Here is a 19,526-nt window from a genome sequence, read left to right on the forward strand (position 1 = left end):
AAAAAAGGAATACCAATTATATTAACGCATCATTCTTTCTGAATGCAATACAGATGATTTTCTTTGTAATCTCAGAATTACTGCCATAAACATTATCTACGACAATACTGTAAATAGTTTCAGACATTAAAAATCATTTTAGTATTCCCCACTAGCTTCACTCTTTGCACTGGATGCTATAAAACTAAAATGAGGTGTTTCCAGGTGCTTAAAGACAAACAATGAAAGGCAAAAAATGCACGATGCTATGGTCTATCAACAGAAAGCGTACTTAAAAAATATTGTCTGCAGACAACCTCTATCTTTTATCTAACCTCTAAAACCAGGAGGAAAACGGAGACAACTTGGGCACAGACCCATCTTAAGTGCCACCATCCTTAGAGTTTCAAACCATAAATAGTGATTCATTTTTCCCTCTTCGGGCTCCTCGTAGGAAGGTCAAAGTCTTTTACTCTTTAATTTACAAAAACAACAACAACAACAACAAAACAATCTTTTCAATCTCCTTATGCCCCTATATTCAGCTGAACCATTTATGAAAATTTCTGGGCCTTAGGCTGCATCTTAACAATTTCAAAACATACAGAGAATGTGAATACTTAAGATGATAATGCTTTGCCTGAAATGATTGCTTATGTAATTGAAAATCTGAAAAGAAAAAGAAATTGGGTAATCTAGGTCAAGGCTGAAAAGCCAAGACTCATCTTAGGTCTTTGTGAGGTGAGCAATACGACAAGTCAGTACTTGCACAGTCAGTGGCAGGGCTTTGAAAATCAGGCAAGCATAAGCATATTCCCCAAACGAGGATTTACCTTGGAGATAGCAAGTTTATCAATACTCTGGATGCCTGGGGTAAGGTGGGGGCTATTGTTTATGCCTTAACTTTAGAGCTGGTTCTTCAGACATGTAACACAATAAAGTAATAGTGTAAGTGTAACTGAAAGTAAAGATGTGCATGAACATACCAAGCACTAATGAGAAATAAAATAGCTTCACCAACTGAAAACTTTGAAAATACAATAAAACAAGACAATACAGAAGAGCTATTAGCATGTAAACTAGGTTGGTATGACTAGAGCTTGTACTTGTTACCTGGTGACAAAACTAACATACTGCTATATTCCCTGGGGGTACCGTTCAAAGTTGTTAAGTCTTCTGTAGCCAACTCAGAAGGATAAAGAGAACCATACAGATAATCTTTTAGCAGCACATTTTCTCTAGACTCAGTCAACTCCACTAATGAATGAGATCTGAAATTTTGTAGAGTTATTTCAAGTTTCTAAGTGGTACTCCCTTCCAAACTCCAAAGCCTGTGTGTTCTCAGGAATAACAGCAGCTAAAAATACACTATACATATGAGACACTTTCATCCAAAGGTTAGATCAGAAACCAGAGTCTAAAATTAAGAGCAGTTCACAAAACTGTATTTTTTCTTCACTATCACTTGCTTTAAGTCCTGCTTGACCATTTTATTTCAATTTGAGATCACTTAGTAAAACTAACTAGGGAACAAAGGTCTCACCTAACCCTATTATGCAGTGCTCAACATCAAAGACACCAGGTATGCAAATATAAAACTCTGACTGAAAACATTATAAAACAGACTACAGACAATCTAACCAAATCCCCTTCATTTTCTCTCTGTAATGAATTGCTTACCTAGTTTTATTAAGAATTCTCGTTCCAAGTCTTGTACCTGCCTGATGGATTCTTCCAGAGAATTACAGAGTTTGATCTTTGGTCTTAGCAGTTCTAGTGTATCACTGATCATGTAATCTATATCAATAGGAAATGGATGGTCTTTTGTCCAAACCTCCAAACTTTTCTTCCACCAAACATAACGCTGATAACAAATGAAAAATAAATTTAGCTATAAGAAATTAATAACAAAAATTTAAAATAGTAAGTTGTATTGTGATGTTACCTAGTTATAATAACTAAGTTAAAAAGTTGAACAAGAAACCTATACTTTTTGTTAAAGGTCAACAGCAATGACCCTACTTCCAATTATTTTCTCTTATTTATAATAAATTTTTGAAACAGTTGTTGACTTTAGTCTAAACATTTTTTATTTTGGCTGTCATAGGCTTAGAAAAAAAAAAAAGACATGGAGAAACTATAAACAAAATGCCAAATACACTTTCAGGTACTCTGAAACAAAGGTAGAAAACCTACTTCCATACCCCAGAGTTGATACATTTAACTTTATAAAAGCAGTTTTGATACCACAGTTTTAATAAATTGTCATTTTTTTCTTTTGCTACTTGCTTCAATTTTTTTTTTAAAAAAAAGGTCTATTAAAGTATTTGAGGATAAAACTTTTTGAAAAATATAAAAATAAATTATGAACATTTACTAAGCAGCTACTACATACACACTAAGTAGATATTTTTTCTCTATACTAGTGTGTTCCCTCATCCTACCTTGTTCTTGTTCTACTTCCTAATATATATTAACAAGCAGCACAATCTAAGCATATGTATTTTTATGGTTTTTTTTTTTTTTTTTTTTTTTTTTTTGGTTTTTTCAAGACAGGGTTTCTCTGTGTAGCTTTGCGCCTTTTCCTGGAACTCACTTGGTAGCCCAGGCTGGCCTCAAACTCACAGAGATCCGCCTGCCTCTGCCTCCCGAGTGCTGGGATTAAAGGCGTGCGCCACCACCGCCCGGCTGTATTTTTATGAGTTTTATAAAAAAATAAAAATATATATTTGGTAGCACAAACGTGTTCTTCTGGGTGCTTCAATCTTCCCTTCATCTCCTGGCCTAGGTTCTTGCTATTCAAAGTGTAGGCCTCACCAGGAAGCTTACTGAAATGTAGATTAAACTCCAACCATCTTAGTGATATCCCATATAATACACATGCACTTGGAAGTTCAGCATTTTCCAGCTGATCCTTCCTACCTTCCTTCTAAAGCATAACCTGTACTCTATTTTAGTGAGATATAACAATCTCATCACAGAGGACTGACATTCTATATTCTAGGCAGAATACAATAATCTCCTCTGAAGCCTAACTCATTTCAAACTCTCAGTCCTTACATGTATCTCTGCCATATTTTTCTGTCAAATTAACTTGGAAAACACACTTTTGTTAATTTTCAGTTCTGAGTATTTCTGAGTAGCTCTTTTTTCTCTGAAGCTGGAATAGCAGACATCAAACAAGGATTCTCTTCTCAAAGAGATTCTACCTTGGATATTAATACTTATAACCATCTCTTTCGAGCAAAACTCAGGTATTTAATATAGACATCTCCAGTTTAAGACAGTCCTTCTATAAAACAGGGACTTTCACCCTCAAACCTATAAACTCCTTTCCTCATTTCTTGCTCATAAATTTGTAAAATAAGGCCGTAGGTATAGGAGTATGAGAAAGTTAAAATGAAATCCCCCAACATTATTTATTCCCAGATCAATCCTAGCTACTATGTGGATACATTTCTGATGCTTCAAGTTATAATACTTCTTTCTTCTCAAGAAGTAAATTGCTAACAATTGTGGTTGTGTAGAATCAAATACTATTGATGTTTACTAAGGAACATCTTAGCACTTGATGATGAGCTGTCCTTTCTAATTAGTACTTATTATATTGTATATTACAGGGAATGATGATTGAAGTATGTGCAACCAACCTAGAAGTTAACTTCTGTGATACAAAATTTACAGAAGTTGTACAATTACCCCATATTTGTATTGAATTTAATTTACAACATACTTACTCTAAAGCACAAATTATGGAATAAATAAAAATAAATATGAAAAAGCACAACCCAAGAGTTTACTAATAAAAACATTTGCTTTTTGCATTATAAATGCTTACATGAACTGCTATTTCTTTAAATAGGTACGTAAGTAAACAGGTAAGCAGATAAATTGGATCTTTTAGAAACAAGCATTTTGGATATGAACTAAAACAGACAAGAGAGAAGAATATTATCAAGTTGCAAGTAGCTGGTTGTGGCACTGCACATCTATGATCCCAGCACTTGGGAAACTGGGGCAGGAGGATCATGAATTGAAGGCCAGCTTGGGCTACATGGTGACACACTTTCTCAACAAACAAACAAACAAACAAACACCCCCCCCCAAACCCTCAGGTACTTTAAGAATTACTGTATCAAATACCATAATGTATATATTATGCCAAATTCACAATCTATATAATTCTCAAAATTAGCAACCAATCATTATCAATAATAAGTGCTACAAAAATTAGAGTGTGTTTGTGTATGAATCCATCATACAATTTAAGGTCTCTACAATAAATACAACGTAATTATGAACATATATAAACAATATATCATTTCTTTGCTAAAATTTCTATTGTATATTCATTCAAAGCTACCAAATTGCATATTGTGCTTACATACCTGAAAATATACAAGGAAGCAGTCAAGTTTTCGTTTACTGGAGCCTCTGTCAAAGTACTGGCCACAGGTATCCAAAATAGTGCACACTAGTCTAATTCTGAATAGATGCTCAGGAGGGTCCAGTGAACTTGGAGAACCATCAGGGTTGACACCAAATGAAGTAAAAGAATAAAGAGTTCTGAAAATAACAGCTGATTCCACCATTCTGTAATTATAAAGTTCTCCTAAGAACTTGGCACTACTGATACGCCTCTGGTTAAATTTAGGTTGATTAACCTGAAAAACAAAACAAAAAACATCCTACAGGTTTTCAATGAAGGGTAGCAATATGAACTGGAAGGGTTAATTCTAACTTAACAGTATCAAGTATTCAATGAACATCCAACAGAGAAATGAAGATACTTTCCTTACTCCTTGCCTAATAATGTGGCCACTTTTAAGTATCCTGTCACTTTCTAGGCATACAAAGAACATGTTAGATATTAAGTTGAATATTAAATGAACTTTTTCTTAAGAGCTACACTATAATTCTTCCTATCAGCCCATTCAACTTGTTTTCTTTGTAACCTATGAATCAAGAAACACAAGCAGCTGGTTATGTAAGATTTATATTAAAAGGAAAGTACTTAAAGAAAGTTCCTATAATTATTGAATTTTTTAATTAATAAACTTATAGATTGAGTCTCAATAGTAACCTAGAAATAACGAAAATTTAGTATAATATGACAAAATAAGCTTAAAATAACTTCAGAAAAAGAATGAAAAAATACTAATGATTTACTCATAAGCGACTCCCAAGGAGCAGCAAATACACACATTTACTCATAAGCAACTCCCAAGGAGCAGCAAATAATTTAATGCAAAAAAGGAATAGTTTTTCTTTTTTATTATTTCTTTATTATTTTTCTTTTTCTTTGTTTTTTATTTATTTATTTTATTTTATTTTGGTTTTTTCATGACAGGGTTTCTCTGTGTAGCCCTGGTTGCTCTGGAACTCACTCTACAGACCAGGCTAGCCTCAAATTTACAGAGATCTGCCTGCCTCTGCCTCTTGAGTGCTGGGATTAAAGGCACGTGCCACCACTCCCCAACTCAAATTATTATTTTCAATAGTAGGATTTAGAGACTATTTATTTTCTCAACAAATTCTGGTGACTATAAAAGAAATCTGTTACCTCCATTCCCAATCGAATATCTTCGAGTACTCCATCCACAACATGGATCCCAACATCCTCCTGGTAGAGTACTAGTCCTGCTAAGAGGTTGGCTACACAGTGAATGCTATTGTACTTCACATTCCAGATATTTATCATACAACAAATAACATAGTCTTTCACTTCTTGGTCTTGCCAGGGCAACTTTCGCATCTGTCTCAAAACCTACATGAAGAAAATATTGCTTAAATTATTAAGTATGTATAATAATTCAAGTACTTTAGCTTTATTATCATGCAGGGGGACAGAACTTTTAAAATCTGAAATAGTTCAGTTTTCTTACTTTAGAAACAGGTAAAATGAGATTTATTAATTATGAAAATTTATTATCATTATTCTCTAAACCCTTCCATAATTTCCAAAAATTCCTAGAGTATTTGGGTTCTTATGAGATGACTCAGTAGTTAATTACATGGCATATACACACATAAAAAAATTTAAATGTAATAAAAAATAATCAAACTAACAGTATACAAAGACTCAGCTCAATGAAAGAAAAAGGCCAAAGTTTGCCAAAATTAGTGTTCTCTTATACCTTATTTGACATAAATAATCTTATTTTAAAAAATAAATTTCTAACAAAAACCTCAAGTTTAGACCAATGGAACAGAATGGATGACCTAGAAATAAATTTGCACAAAAGCACACATTAGAGAACAAAACCAAGCCGGGCGGTGGTGGCGCACGCCTTTAATTCCAGCACTCGGGAGGCAGAGCCAGGCGGATCTCTGTGAGTTCGAGGCCAGCCTGGGCTACCAAGTGAGTTCCAGGAAAAGGCGCAAAGCTACACAGAGAAACCCTGTCTCGAAAAACCAAAAAAAAAAAAAAAAAAAAAAAAAAAAGAGAACAAAACCAAAGACAGCCTTTTTTAGCAAATCATACTGGATATCCACTAGGGAAAGAATGAAACTAGATCCATCCATCTCCATTCAGAAAAATCAATTTAAGATGGATTAAAGACCTTAATCAAAGGTTGAAACTTTGAAAGTGCTAGAGGAAAACAGAGGAAACACATCAACACATAGGCATAGGAAAGGCCTTCTTGAAAGGACTATATAAGCATAAGAAATAATCTAAAAAATTAACAAAGGAGTTGTGAAAAAAAATCACCAGAGTGAAGAGATAGAGAGAATGTGAATTGATTATTATTGTTTAGTTAAATGCTGACAATATCTTCTAATCAATAAATAAATTAACAGGAAGAAATACAAATGGCAATAAATACGTGAAAAAGTATTCGAAATCCTAAGCCATCAAAGAAAGACAAATTAAACTACATTATGAGTCCATGTTACCCCAATCATAGTGACTATCATCAAAAAAACAAATGATAACAAATGCTGGTAAAAATGTAGGAAGAGAGCTGGAGAGATGGCTCAGAGGTTAAGAGCACTGGCCGCTCTTCCCGAGGTCCTGAGTTCAATTCCCAGCAACCACATGGTGGCTCACAACCATCTGTAATTTGATCTGGTGCCCTCTTCTGGTGTGTAGGCAGAATACTGTATACATAATAAATTGAATGTGGATATTCTTCAAGAAAACTAATAACAGAACTACTATCATATAACCAAATATACCACCTGGGTATATATCTAAAGTATTCTAAGTTATTGTACCACAGAGGTACCTGAACATCCATGTTTACTGATGCACTTTTCACAATAGTTTAAGTTATGAGAATCAATAAAGATGCCCGCCAACAGAGGATGAATAAAAAAATGCAGTACACAATGGAATCTTACTCAACTGTAAAAATGAAATTAAGAGGCTGGGCGGTGGTGGTACATGCCTTTAATCCCAGCACTCGGGAAGCAGAGGCAGGCGGATCTCTGTGAGTTCGGTGCCAGCCTGGTCTCCAAAGTGAGTTCCAGGAAAGGTGCAAAGCTACACAGAGAAACCCTGTCTCGAAAAAACCAAAAAAAAAAAAAAAGAAAAGAAAAGAAAAAGAAATTAAGAGATTTGTAGGAAAATAGAGCTACAGATCATTATGTTAAGCAAGGTAAGTCATGCTCAGACATATATCACATGTTCCCTCCCATGTGGACTCTTAAATTTAAATTTATGTGTGTGTGTATTTGTAGGATACAAAGTATAAAGAAAACTTGGGGGATGAAGACATAGATGAAAGGGAAGTGTAGAATAAGGGAGGGTAACGGAATATATGAGATGAAAGCAGAAGAGAAGTTTAACGGGAGGGCAGAAGGGGATCAAGAAGACAAGAGGGCTTAGGGGAGGGTAGGAGTAGGAAGAAAATATAATGACACATTATGTATGAAAAAGTCATAATGAGACCCATTATTTGATAACTTAAAAAAATTTAAAAATCAAGTTGGGGAAGAGGCTCAGCTATGAAGTGTTTGCTATGCAATCATGAGGGCCTGAGTTTGATGCCCCCAAAGTCCACATAAAAAAAGTGTGACCTTGGGGGCTGTTGAGATGGCTTAGTGGTTAAGAGCACAGCTGCTCTTCCAGAGGTCCTGAGTTCAAATTCCAGCAACCACATGGTGGCTCACAACCATCGATAATGGGATCTGATGTCCTCTTCTGGTATGCAGGTGTACATGAAGACAGAGCACTCATATGTTAAAAAGTAATAATAATAAATTTAAAAAAAAAAGTGTGGCCAGGCATGACCACACACTCCTGCAATTCCAATGCTGGAAAGGCAGGGACAGGGAGCTCCCTGAAGTTTGCTGGCAAGCCAGGAAAGCTCAATTTGTGAGTTCCAGGTTTAGCAAGAGAGAACACCTGACCATCATTAACCTTATGGCCTCCACATGCATGTGCATATACATGAACACACACAAACATGTATACATACACACATACACAAATGTTTTAAGTCACTTAAGAGAGAGGATAACCTCTGTTTCCTTGTGTGTAAAATGGTAAATAATAAAAGTACTAACACTTATTTCCTAGTTCACAGAATTAAACTAGTTAACATATGTGCAGTGCATATTGAAGTGTCTGGTAAAATTAAAATGATCTATATGCTAGTTTTACTATTTCAAAATTTCTTAGAAACAAGATAATCAGCAGAGCTCTCCCTGAAGACAGACTGTTTCCACTTTTGCTATGGAAGAAAACATACCACTAGCAGATTGTGAAACAGTCCTTTCATGTCTATCTGCTTTCTATAACTATCTTTCAAGTACTGGGCATGCTCTCCTTATCACTTTCACTAGAAATGTCATCACTTCATCACTATGGAAGCTTTTAATGCTTTCCATTCTAAAACTGTTTTAAACAACTCTGAAAGACAGCTTCAATTTTCAAAGATGTAGTCATTTCTTATCATTTTCTACCCTAAACAAAAAGGAGCTCAGCACTTTATAATGTGTCAACTTGTAAAGTTAACAAGGAAACATTCTGTCCATTGTAAAAGTAAAGTTTTTAACAAGGTAACCACAACAATTAAGGTAAGTGGTTCTTAGCTTTTTCTGAAGGAAAAAAAAAATCATCCTGTTGGGGTCCTCTCCAGAAAAAAAGGAATAGATATCCCAAATTATGAAATTTCAGAGGGATCATGCACCAGTTACCTGTCTAGCATGCATAAAGCCCTGGTTAACACCAGCACCCCTGCAAACACCAAAAACAAAAACACAAAAAGAACAACAACAAAAAAGATAAAAAGTTTTAAATATGTACAGTATCACAATTAAGTTTAGAAGTGAAACATTTTAATGATAAAAAGTTATAAAAAATATAAAACACATGTCTTAAATATTCTGTAGCAGCCTATGAATTCTTTCCAAGGATAACTTGAACAAAATTATTCATACTAGAACCCTGATCAACCTCTACCTGTTCTAGAATATATATGAGTGTAGTAGCATCACAAATTTCAAGGCATCTATTACTAAATGATCTGATTCAGATTTTACCTTCTCAGTAGTGACCTTAGAGAGATCCTTGTACAGAAGTTTGCGGACATACTCCTGAAGAGGAGGACGTTTCTTTCTCACTGTCTTTTCAGCTGGAGGTGGGTTGCAGTAGTAATATGCATTCTCAACCATTGTAACATATCGTGCATCAAGATGCATTGCTTGTTTCTTTCTCATCATTTGCTCCTAGAACAAAATGTCTAGATTAACCAAAACATTCCACAATGCACGAAATAAAACCACTTACCTGCTCTGAAAAGGCAATGGTATAGAGGCTAAAAATTCTGGTGAGGATGAGACCTCATCACACTTCAAGCTGAAGCTGAGCACACTAAGTTCTAAGACCGTGGGGGCTAATAGTTTTCTTGTCTGTAGAGATATTCCAGATTAAATGGTATACTGGATGGCATAAACTCTGAGAAGGTATTCATCATCAGTTACACACAGATCAGCTCAAGTCAGAGTTGCACTTTTATTTGATTCTTATTCCTTAATTTCACTTACACATTTGAGCCTTACACTCCTTAGGGTTAATACAGGCTTGCATAGTTATAAATTAAGTCACATTTATAGCAGTACTCATTTACTATTTTATGGGGTACCATCTAAGGCCAAGTAGTCATGAACTAGTATGTTCTAAAATTACAGCAGCACAATAGTTTACATCCTGAGAAGTTAAGTGAATTCCTTGCCCACCTCCCCTTTTTTAGCCTTGAATCTTACTATTGAGAACAGAAGTTAAGCTAGGAATAGAGAATCCTAGAATAAGAGCATTTTGGTTTCATTTGATGGTCATTACATGAACAGTTTCTGCCAAGAAATCATACAAAAAAATCCACATTTCTTCATTTCAAATCTCACCAGAAAACTATTCAGCCTCAAAACTAGACTATAAAGATAGATAAAATGCCACAACCAAGACATGTGTAGTGGGTTATATTACAGAATCTACTTAACTTCTCCTACACACATTATCTTTCTCTTTACACCAAAGTCTTTAAGCAGATGCTTAGATATCATTAATAAATGTAATAATGCTTAATAAACTTGACGGCCATTTCAAATCCTAATCAGCCAAACAAAGTCTCTTCCAAATTAAAAATTTAAGACTATATTTTATGATTTTCCTCTAATTTTAAAATCTATTTTTATGTATATATGGGTTTGTACACATGTGCATATGTGTGTGGTGCCTGTAGAGGCCAGAATAGGGTGTCAGATCTCTCGCAGCTGGGGTTACAGGAGGCTGTGAGTCACTTAAAACATGTGCCAGGAACAAAACTTAGGTCATCTGTAAGAGCAGGATGTGGTCTTAACCACTACGCCATCTTTCCAGCCCCATTTTATAACTTCATTATAAAAATTAATTTTATAATTTTTAGGTTATACTTTATATGTTTACATGACACATTAGAAATGGGTAAAAACATAGCACAACCAAAGATGATCTCTACCTAATAGTATTGAATACCTACTCACTTGAATAATTTGTCTGTTTTTATGGGGTAACTTCATTCTCCCTTAATAAAAAATTATATTATTAGTATGTGTATGCATATGTGCACATGCATGCACAATGTGTACGTGTGTCACAGCACATGTATGTAGGTCAGGGGACAACTTTATAGAATCGGTTCTCTCGTATCTTTATGTGTGGGTTCTGGGAATCAAGCTCATGTTACCAGGCTTACACAGCAAGTGCCTTTACCACTGAACTGTATTGTCAGCTCATTAATTCTTCTTTGAACTGGCAACAAGGTGAAAAAATTCCTGACTTTCCAGGACGGCAGTTCATCTGTGTAGGATGTTCTAGGTTAGGCAGAAATGCTTGTACTCAAATGGCAGAGGAAGACAACCAACACTGGTTAATACTTTGAATCACTGAGGTATCAAGACCCTCAACTTCTTACCAGGATCTACAAGCCCTTACCAAAAGCACACTGGTCCTCAGATGTGATTCTGGAGATCTGAAAAGAAATCGTCCACAGGTCTCCAGTAGAGTACACGCCATTTCAATATGATGATGAGAAAAGTCTGACAGAAGCATCTGGAATAATAAGAATGATGAAAAACTACAAAGACAACACATCAATTCTAAGAGAGAAAGAAAATACATGCCTCTGAATATGTCAGTGATGAAAATCAAGCCTACTTTAGTAAGTTTTACTGCTGAATATTTTGTTCACCATCAAATTTTTACTAAAAATTCAAATATACTTAACATTTTTCTTTTCAGAAAAGGAAACTGATATCAAATCCTTTTCTATATTTATTAGATATTATGTATTTATTTTTCCTTATTATGTATGTGTGTAGTTTATGTATATGTGTGCATTCATATAGATGGCTTACCTTAAATGTAAATGGGCTCATATTATCAATACAAAAAAATATAACTAGCTTATTAAATAAAACAAAACAAGACCTAACTACTTGTCTGTAAGAAACACATCTCACTAACAAAGATGCAGACTAGGTAAAGGATGGAAATCAATGTATATACAAATATACAAAGCAAATGAAAGCTGAAAACAAACTGGCAAAGCTATTCCAATACCTCATTGTAGTAGTTTCCTTTCTGTTACTGTAATAAAACACTCTGACCACATTTGGAAGAGCAAAGAGTTTATTTCAGCTTACAGGTTATAGTACACTATTGAGGGGAGTCAGGGAAGGAACTCAAGCAGGAACTTGAGGCAGAAGTCATGGAAGAAGGCTACTGCTTGCTGGCTCAGTCACAGGCTCATGCTTAACTAATTTTCTTATACAGTCCAGGACCGCCTGCCCAAGGTATGGTGTTGTCACAGGGGGCTGGGTCCTGCTATATCAATTACCAACCAAGACAATGCCCCACAGACATGCCCACAGGCCAATATGATCTGGGCAATCCCTTAATTGAGACTTCCTTCTAGGTTAAGTCAAGGTAACAATTAAAATAAAGTAGACTTACCTTAAGAAAAATAGATTTCAAACCAAATTTAGTCAAAAGAGATAAAGTAGGCAACTAGATAATAATGAAATGAACAATTCACAAAAAGCACATAACAGGGGCTAGGATAGGGTAGATAGCTCAGCAGGTAAAGCACTTGGAATAGAGTGCAGAGTTCAGATTCCAAGCACCAGCCTAAGAGCTGACTGGATATGGTGGCCACCTGTATTCCAGTGCTTCAGAGATCGAGATAATTAATTCCCAGAGAAACCTGGCTAGCTAGAATAACTAAATCAGCAAGCACTAGTTTCAAATGAGAGACCCCTGCCTCAACATACAAAGTGGAGAGAGATGGAGGAAAACATCTGGCATCAACCTTGACTACACACACACACACACACACACACACACACACACACACACACACACACAAATATACATGTAACAACAATGAAAAATAGAGCTAGAGAGATGTCTCGGGGGTTAAGAGCACTGGCTGCTCTTGCAGAGGATCAGAGTTCAATGCCCAGCACCCATGTAGTGGCTCATAGGGGATCTAATGCCCAATTCTGACCCCCACAAGGACTAGGCACACTAGGTAGACAGACACACATGCAGGCAAAACATTCATACAAAAAAACAAAATAAAAGATAATATATATATATATATATATATATATATATATATATATATATATATATATATAAAATAACAACAATAAAAAAGATTTAACAATAGTGAATAGATATGTAGGGAACACTGGGAGCTCCTAATTTCATAAAACAAACATTAATAGGTAAAAAAGACAAAACAGTTCCTAATACAACAGCAGGCGATTTCAAACTCTATGCTCATCTTTACGTAAGTCAGGCAAACTAATATCAACAAAGAGATTTAAGAATTAAGTTAGAAGCTGGTTATGATGGCACCATCCTGTTCTACAGGACAGGAAGGGCTACACAGAAAAACCCTGTGGTTAAATCAATATAACAAATATCTACAGAACAGTCATTCAACAGATATGAAATATACATTCTTCTCAGTAGCCTGTAAAACTATCTTTAAAACAGATGACATTCTAAGCCACAAAGTCATAACAAATACAAAAGAAATGTAATTTTTATATCTTATCATAATGAAATACTATTAGACATCAACCACACATACACTCTTTTTAAAAATAAATATACTATTATTGACACAGGGTTTCTCTATATAGTCCTGACTGTCCTGGAGCTCACTATGGAGAACAGGCTGGCCTCGAACTTGGAAAGATCCTCCTGTCTCTGCCTCTGCCTCTCAGGTGCTGGGATTAATGTCATGCACCAAGCCCAATCTGAGCAATACACTCTTAAATGGCCAGTAGGTCACTGAAGAAATCAGGGAGGAAATTTCAATTCCTAGAATCAAACGAAAATGCAAGTTAAAGTTACCAGAACTTTTGGGATAGTTCTAATGGGAAAGTTTACAGCTATGAGGGCTTACAGTAAAAAGTCAGCGATATCAGGGCTAGAGATGGCTCAACATTCAACGTGCTTTCTGACCCTACAAGGAACTCTAGTTCAGTTCCTAGCATCCACAGTGGGTGGCTCACAACAACCTGTAACACCAGTTTCAAGAGATCTAATGCCCTCTTCTAGTCTCTGCAGGCACCCACACACAGGTAGCATATACACATGTGCCACACATGTATACATACACACACAAATTAATCTTTTGAAAAAGGTCAGAGATATCAAATAAATAATCTAATGACACACACGGTATAAGAAAAATGAAAAGACAAACACACAAAGAGTAAATAGCAAGAATTAAAAATCAGGGGAGAAGTTTAATAAAATGGATGATAAAAGAACAATACAGACAATAAAACAAAGAGGTGGTTCTTTAAAAAGATTTAAGATCGAGCCGGGCAGTGGTGGCGCACGCCTTTAATCCCAGCACTCGGGAGGCAGAGCCAGGCAGATCTCTGTGAGTTCGAGGCCAGCCTGGTCTCCAAAGTGAGTTCCAGGAAAGGCGCAAAGCTACACAGAGAAACCCTGTCTCGAAAAACCAAAAAAAAAAAAGAAAAGATTTAAGATCGAGCAACAAACCAGAAGACAATCTAAACAAAAGAATGAGAAATAAGACCCAAATTAATTATAATAGAAATGGAAAAGGAGAAGCTAGAGCAATGACTCAGTGGTTAAGAGTACTTGTTGCTCTTGCAGAGGACCTGGGTTTGGTTCCCACCATCCACATGATGGCTCACAGCCATTTTTAACTCCAGTTCCAGAAGAGTTGATGCTGAACTATGTGGGCACCAGATGGTGCACACACATGTAGGAAAAATTTCATATACATAAAGTAAAATAAACAAAATTATTAAAATAAAAATTTGTAAATAGAAAAGATTCCACTGAAATCCAGAATATCATTATGGAATACTTTGAAACTCATATTCCAAGAGAACCTGGAAAAATATATAAGAAATAAATTCCCAGGTATACATCACATACCAAAGTAAAATTCTAGGACACAAACAACTTAAACAGACCCTTAACCAGCAACAAGACTGAAATAGTAGAGGTCCCTTAACAGGACAGCTGCATTGCTAAATTCCACTAAGTGCTTAAAGAAGAGCCAATACCAATGCTCATGAAACTGTTCCCTACAACAGGAGAAAGACCACCACCAAACTCATTCTATAAAGCCAGTCTTATCCTGATACTAAAACTGGATGAAGACACAACAAAAAATTGTCTAGACCAATTTCCTTGATGTACATAAATATAAAAATTCTCAGAAAAAAAAATAACTACAAACCAGGCTAATTAGATGGCTCTGTGGCTAAAGGCACTTGCTGAGAAAGAAATCGGAGGGTAAAAAAATCCCATTCACAAAAGCTTAACAAACGAACAACCTGAGGCAGGAGGTAATCCAATAAATTGAAGGATTTCTACAATGAAAATCTGAAATGTCAAAACAAGAATTGAAGATGACACTGGAAGATGGAAAGCCCTCCCATACTCATGGACTGGCAGAAATAATATGTGAAAATGATTATATAATTAGGGGCTGGAGGATCCAGGTTCAATTCCATGGTGGGTTCACAACCATCTGTAACTCTAGTTCCAGGGGATCTGATACTCTATTCTGACTTCCAAGGCACCAGGCATACAACCAGTGCACAGATACACATGCAGGCAAAACACTCATACATAATAAAAAAAAAATTGATTATATAATTGAAAGCAATTTACAGACAAAATGCAATTCCCATCAAAATCCCAATGACATTCTTCACAGAATGAAAAAAATCCTAAAATTCATAAAGAAGCACAAAACACCTTAAACAGTCAAAGCAATTATTAAGCAGGAAGAACAACACTAGGTACCACAATCTCTGACCTCAAACTATGCTACAGAGACAAAGTAAGAAACAGCACAAAGTACTCGCACAAAAACAAACACATAGATCAATGGCCTAGAATTGAGTACCCAAAAGTAACCTCCCCTCACCCCCTCCCCTCACACACATACTCACCTAATCGTTGATGAAAGTGTCAAAAGCATAAATTAAAAAAAAGAAAACCTCTCCAAATGGTGCCAGGAAAACTGGACAGACATATGTGAAATCATGAACAAGGGGCCTGGGGAAATTGTTCAGTGGGCCAAACACTTTAGCTCTAAGTTTAAGGACCTGAATTTGGATCCTCAGAGCTTGCTAGCCAGCCAGTCTAGCCAAATGAATGAGTTTCAGGTTCACTGAAAAGACTGTCACAAAAATAAGGTAGAGACTATAGAGGAAGACACTTAACATGAACCTCTGGCTTCCACATGTACATGCACGCTTTTAAGCATACACACTCGGGATCCACCTCTCTCTCTCTCTCTCTCTCTCTCTCTCTCTCTCTCTCTCTCTCTCTCACACACACACACACACACACACACACACACACACACACACACACACATACACATTGGATCTACCTCTCCCCCCCATTCTACACAAAAATCAATTCAAAATAGATCAAAGACCTTAGTGTTAGAGGAAAACATGGGCAAAACACTTCAACATACAGGCACAGAAAATAACTGAAAGGAACTCCAATAGCTCAAGAACCAACATTAAGGACTGACAAATGGGATCACACAACTTTAAAAAGCTGTGCACAGCTGGGCAGCGGTGGTGCACACCTTTAATCCCAGCACTCAGGAGGCAGAGTCAGGTGCATCTCTGTGAGTTCGAGGCTAGCTTAGTGTACAGATCGAGATCTAGGGCAGGCACCAAAACTACACAGAGAAACCCTGTCTCAAAAAACAAAAAACAGGGGGCTGGAGAGATGGCTCAGCGGTTAAGAGCACTGGCTGTTCTTCCAGAGGTCCTGAGTTCAATTCCCAGCAACCACATGATGGCTCACAGCCATCTATAATGAGATCTGGCGCCCTCTTCTGGCATGCAGGCGTACATGCAGACAGAACATTGTATACATAATTAATAAATAAATCTTTAAAAAAAAAAAAAACAAAAGCTTGTGCACACCAAAGGAAGTAAACACCAGAATGAACAGACAGCATAAAGCACAAATGAAAATCTGACAAGGGAGCAATATCTACAATCTATAAAAAGATTCCGAAATTAATAGTGAAAAACAAAACACCCAATCAACAATTTCATTAATAAACCGAATAGACAATTCTTACATGAAGAAATACAAGTGACTAAGAAATATTTGAAAAAGTGTTCAAGATCCTTAGCCATTAGGAAAACACAAATTAAAACTACATCAAGGGCTGGAGTGATGGCTCAGCAGTTAAGAGCACTGACTGTTCCTTCAAATACCCAAGTTTAGTTCCCAGCACTCACATGGTGGCTCACAACCATCTGTAACTCTGGTTCCAATGCCCTTTTCTGACCTCTGTAGGGACCAGGCACACAAATGGCAAAACATGTAGGCAAAACATCCACACATAAAAGTAAATGAATCTTAAAAATTTTGGAGTTTGGATCCCCAAGACATGGTAGGGTGGACCTGTAATCCCAATACTCCGGCAGCCAGAAGAGAGGCAAAGACAAGAGACTTCCCAGAAACTTGTGAGTCAGCTAGTTTAACATGCAGGAAGCTCAACAGAGACCCTGCCTAAAACAAGGTAAAAGGCTGTCCATTCTGACCTACACACCCAACCTGGCACATCCCCACTACCATCAACACATGCACATACACACAGGCAGGTACCTACACAAACAAAGAAAACAAATGACAACAAAGGCTGATGAGGAACTGGGCAGGGAGGAACTCTTATTTAGAGCTTGTAAGAATACAGACTTGTGTAGCCACGATGGAAATCAGTATTCTTCAAAACACCAAAAACAGAACTGCCAAATGACCAACTATATACCACTCCTAATCATATGGCCAATGGATATACTACAGAAATACTGGAACATCCATGTTTACTGTTGTATTGTTGTATATAATAGGCAAGATATGGAACTCACACAGTAAAGATACACAGTAGAATTTTTATTTAGTTGTAAGAATGAAATTATATCATTTATAGGAAAATGGATGATTATGTTAAGAGAAATAAGACATGCTTTCTATCATGTGAAATCTAGATTGAATGGTGTGTTTATGTGTGTATATATGCAGAAAGAGAACAATGAGGAAGAAGAAAGAGGTCTAAAGAGCAGTAAGGAGGGAATAAGAAAGGAACAGAACATATGAAAGCTGAGGGGTAATTATTTGGAGGGAGGAAGGAGACTAAGAAAAACGGAGAAGAGAGGATAGTGGGGAGGAGTAAAAAGGAATTAGTATACTAATATATATGTATAAAAATGCTAAAGTAAAACCCATTTCTTTGTATGCCAGTCAAAACACTGACTTTAAAAACGGTAGGAATAGCCGGGCGGTGGTGGCGCACACCTTTAATCCCAGCACTCGGGAGGCAGAGGCAGGCGGATCTTTGTGAGTTCGAGGCCAGCCTGGTCTCCAAAGCGAGTTCCAGGAAAGGCGCAAAGCTACACAGAGAAACCCTGTCTCGAAAAAACCAAAAAAAAAAAAAAAAAAAAGGTAGGAATGTAAATCTTTTCAAGAGTATGTGGTGGTTTGAACGTAAATGGTTCCTATAAACTCTTAGGAAGTGGCACTATTCGAAATGATTAAGTCTTGTTGGAGGAAGTGTGTCACTGGGCGCAGACTTTGAGATTTCTAAAGCTCAAGCCCAGCCCAGTGGTTTCCTCTCTCTTCCTGCTACCTACTGATCCAGATATAGAACTCTCAGCTCCTTCTCCAGCACCATGTCTGCCTGCACGCTGCCATGCTTCCCACCATGATAATAATGGACTAAACTAAACCTCTGAACTGTAAGCCAGCCCCAATTAAATGTTTTCTTTTGTAAGAGTTGCCATGGTCATGGTTTCTCTTCACAGCAATAGAAACCCTCACTAAAGACTGAGTAAAACAGAAAGCCAGCCTTCATATGTGAAGTATTTGTTGAAAATGACAGAAAACATACAAATGCAAAACCCCAAAATGGTATGAAAGTTGGGCTTAGTGTCACATGCCTCTTATCTTAGTACTCAAGGCAAGAATATAGTACGCTTGAGAGACTAAAAAAACAAAACAAAAAGTTATGATAAAAATCCCTGCAGATTAATGTGTGCATATACTGATGATTATTTTCTTAAAATGAATTCTTAGAAACAGAATTCTATGTCAGGAAACATGTATACTTCCTACATAGGTTTGCATAATTTAAGATTACACAAAAATGCATTAATATATTTAAACAGTCTCTGGCGTGGCTTCCAGTCACTCTTAGCTGCCTGAGGTTTGCCTGAGACATCCTCTGCTGCTAAGCACTTTCTTGAGACTCCCTAGGGAAGCTTAGGAGGCTTAATGCTCTGAATATTTACAATGCTCTAAATATTAGTATTTTTAAACATTAAAAGCATGCAGTTTAAGTAGAAAATTTATTTTAGGAAAAAAAGAATTTTAGAAAAAGAATGATTATTTAAAATGTAGGTCTATCAATTCTGCTCTAACTTTACCACATATAATTAATGTTATTATTTGATTTCTAATTTAATTTCATTATGGACAGAAAACATAATCTGAAGTATTTCAGTAACCAATCCATGCA

The 19,526-nt window shown here is 36.3% G+C and overlaps 1 protein-coding gene across 5 annotated transcripts in view; it reads right to left on the bottom strand.

Moving 5' to 3' along the window:
• The window catches only part of Upf2 (UPF2 regulator of nonsense mediated mRNA decay), a 122,081-nt gene that overhangs the window by 34,390 nt on the left and 68,165 nt on the right, over positions 1-19,526 (bottom strand). For all 5 annotated transcript variants that reach the window (XM_052727474.1, XM_052727472.1, XM_052727473.1 and 2 more), the window contains 5 exons: positions 11,399-11,515; positions 9,469-9,654; positions 5,543-5,746; positions 4,368-4,643; positions 1,660-1,843 (listed from right to left, as the gene is read on the bottom strand). In XM_052727474.1, the coding sequence (XP_052583434.1) occupies positions 1,660-1,843; positions 4,368-4,643; positions 5,543-5,746; positions 9,469-9,654; positions 11,399-11,515 (967 nt within the window). The remainder of the gene's footprint in view (positions 1-1,659; positions 1,844-4,367; positions 4,644-5,542; positions 5,747-9,468; positions 9,655-11,398; positions 11,516-19,526) is intronic.

The sequence above is a fragment of the Peromyscus californicus genome, unplaced genomic scaffold (genome assembly GCF_007827085.1).
Source record: "Peromyscus californicus insignis strain IS unplaced genomic scaffold, ASM782708v3 Scaffold_8__1_contigs__length_139910024, whole genome shotgun sequence".
NCBI lineage: Eukaryota > Metazoa > Chordata > Mammalia > Rodentia > Cricetidae > Peromyscus > Peromyscus californicus.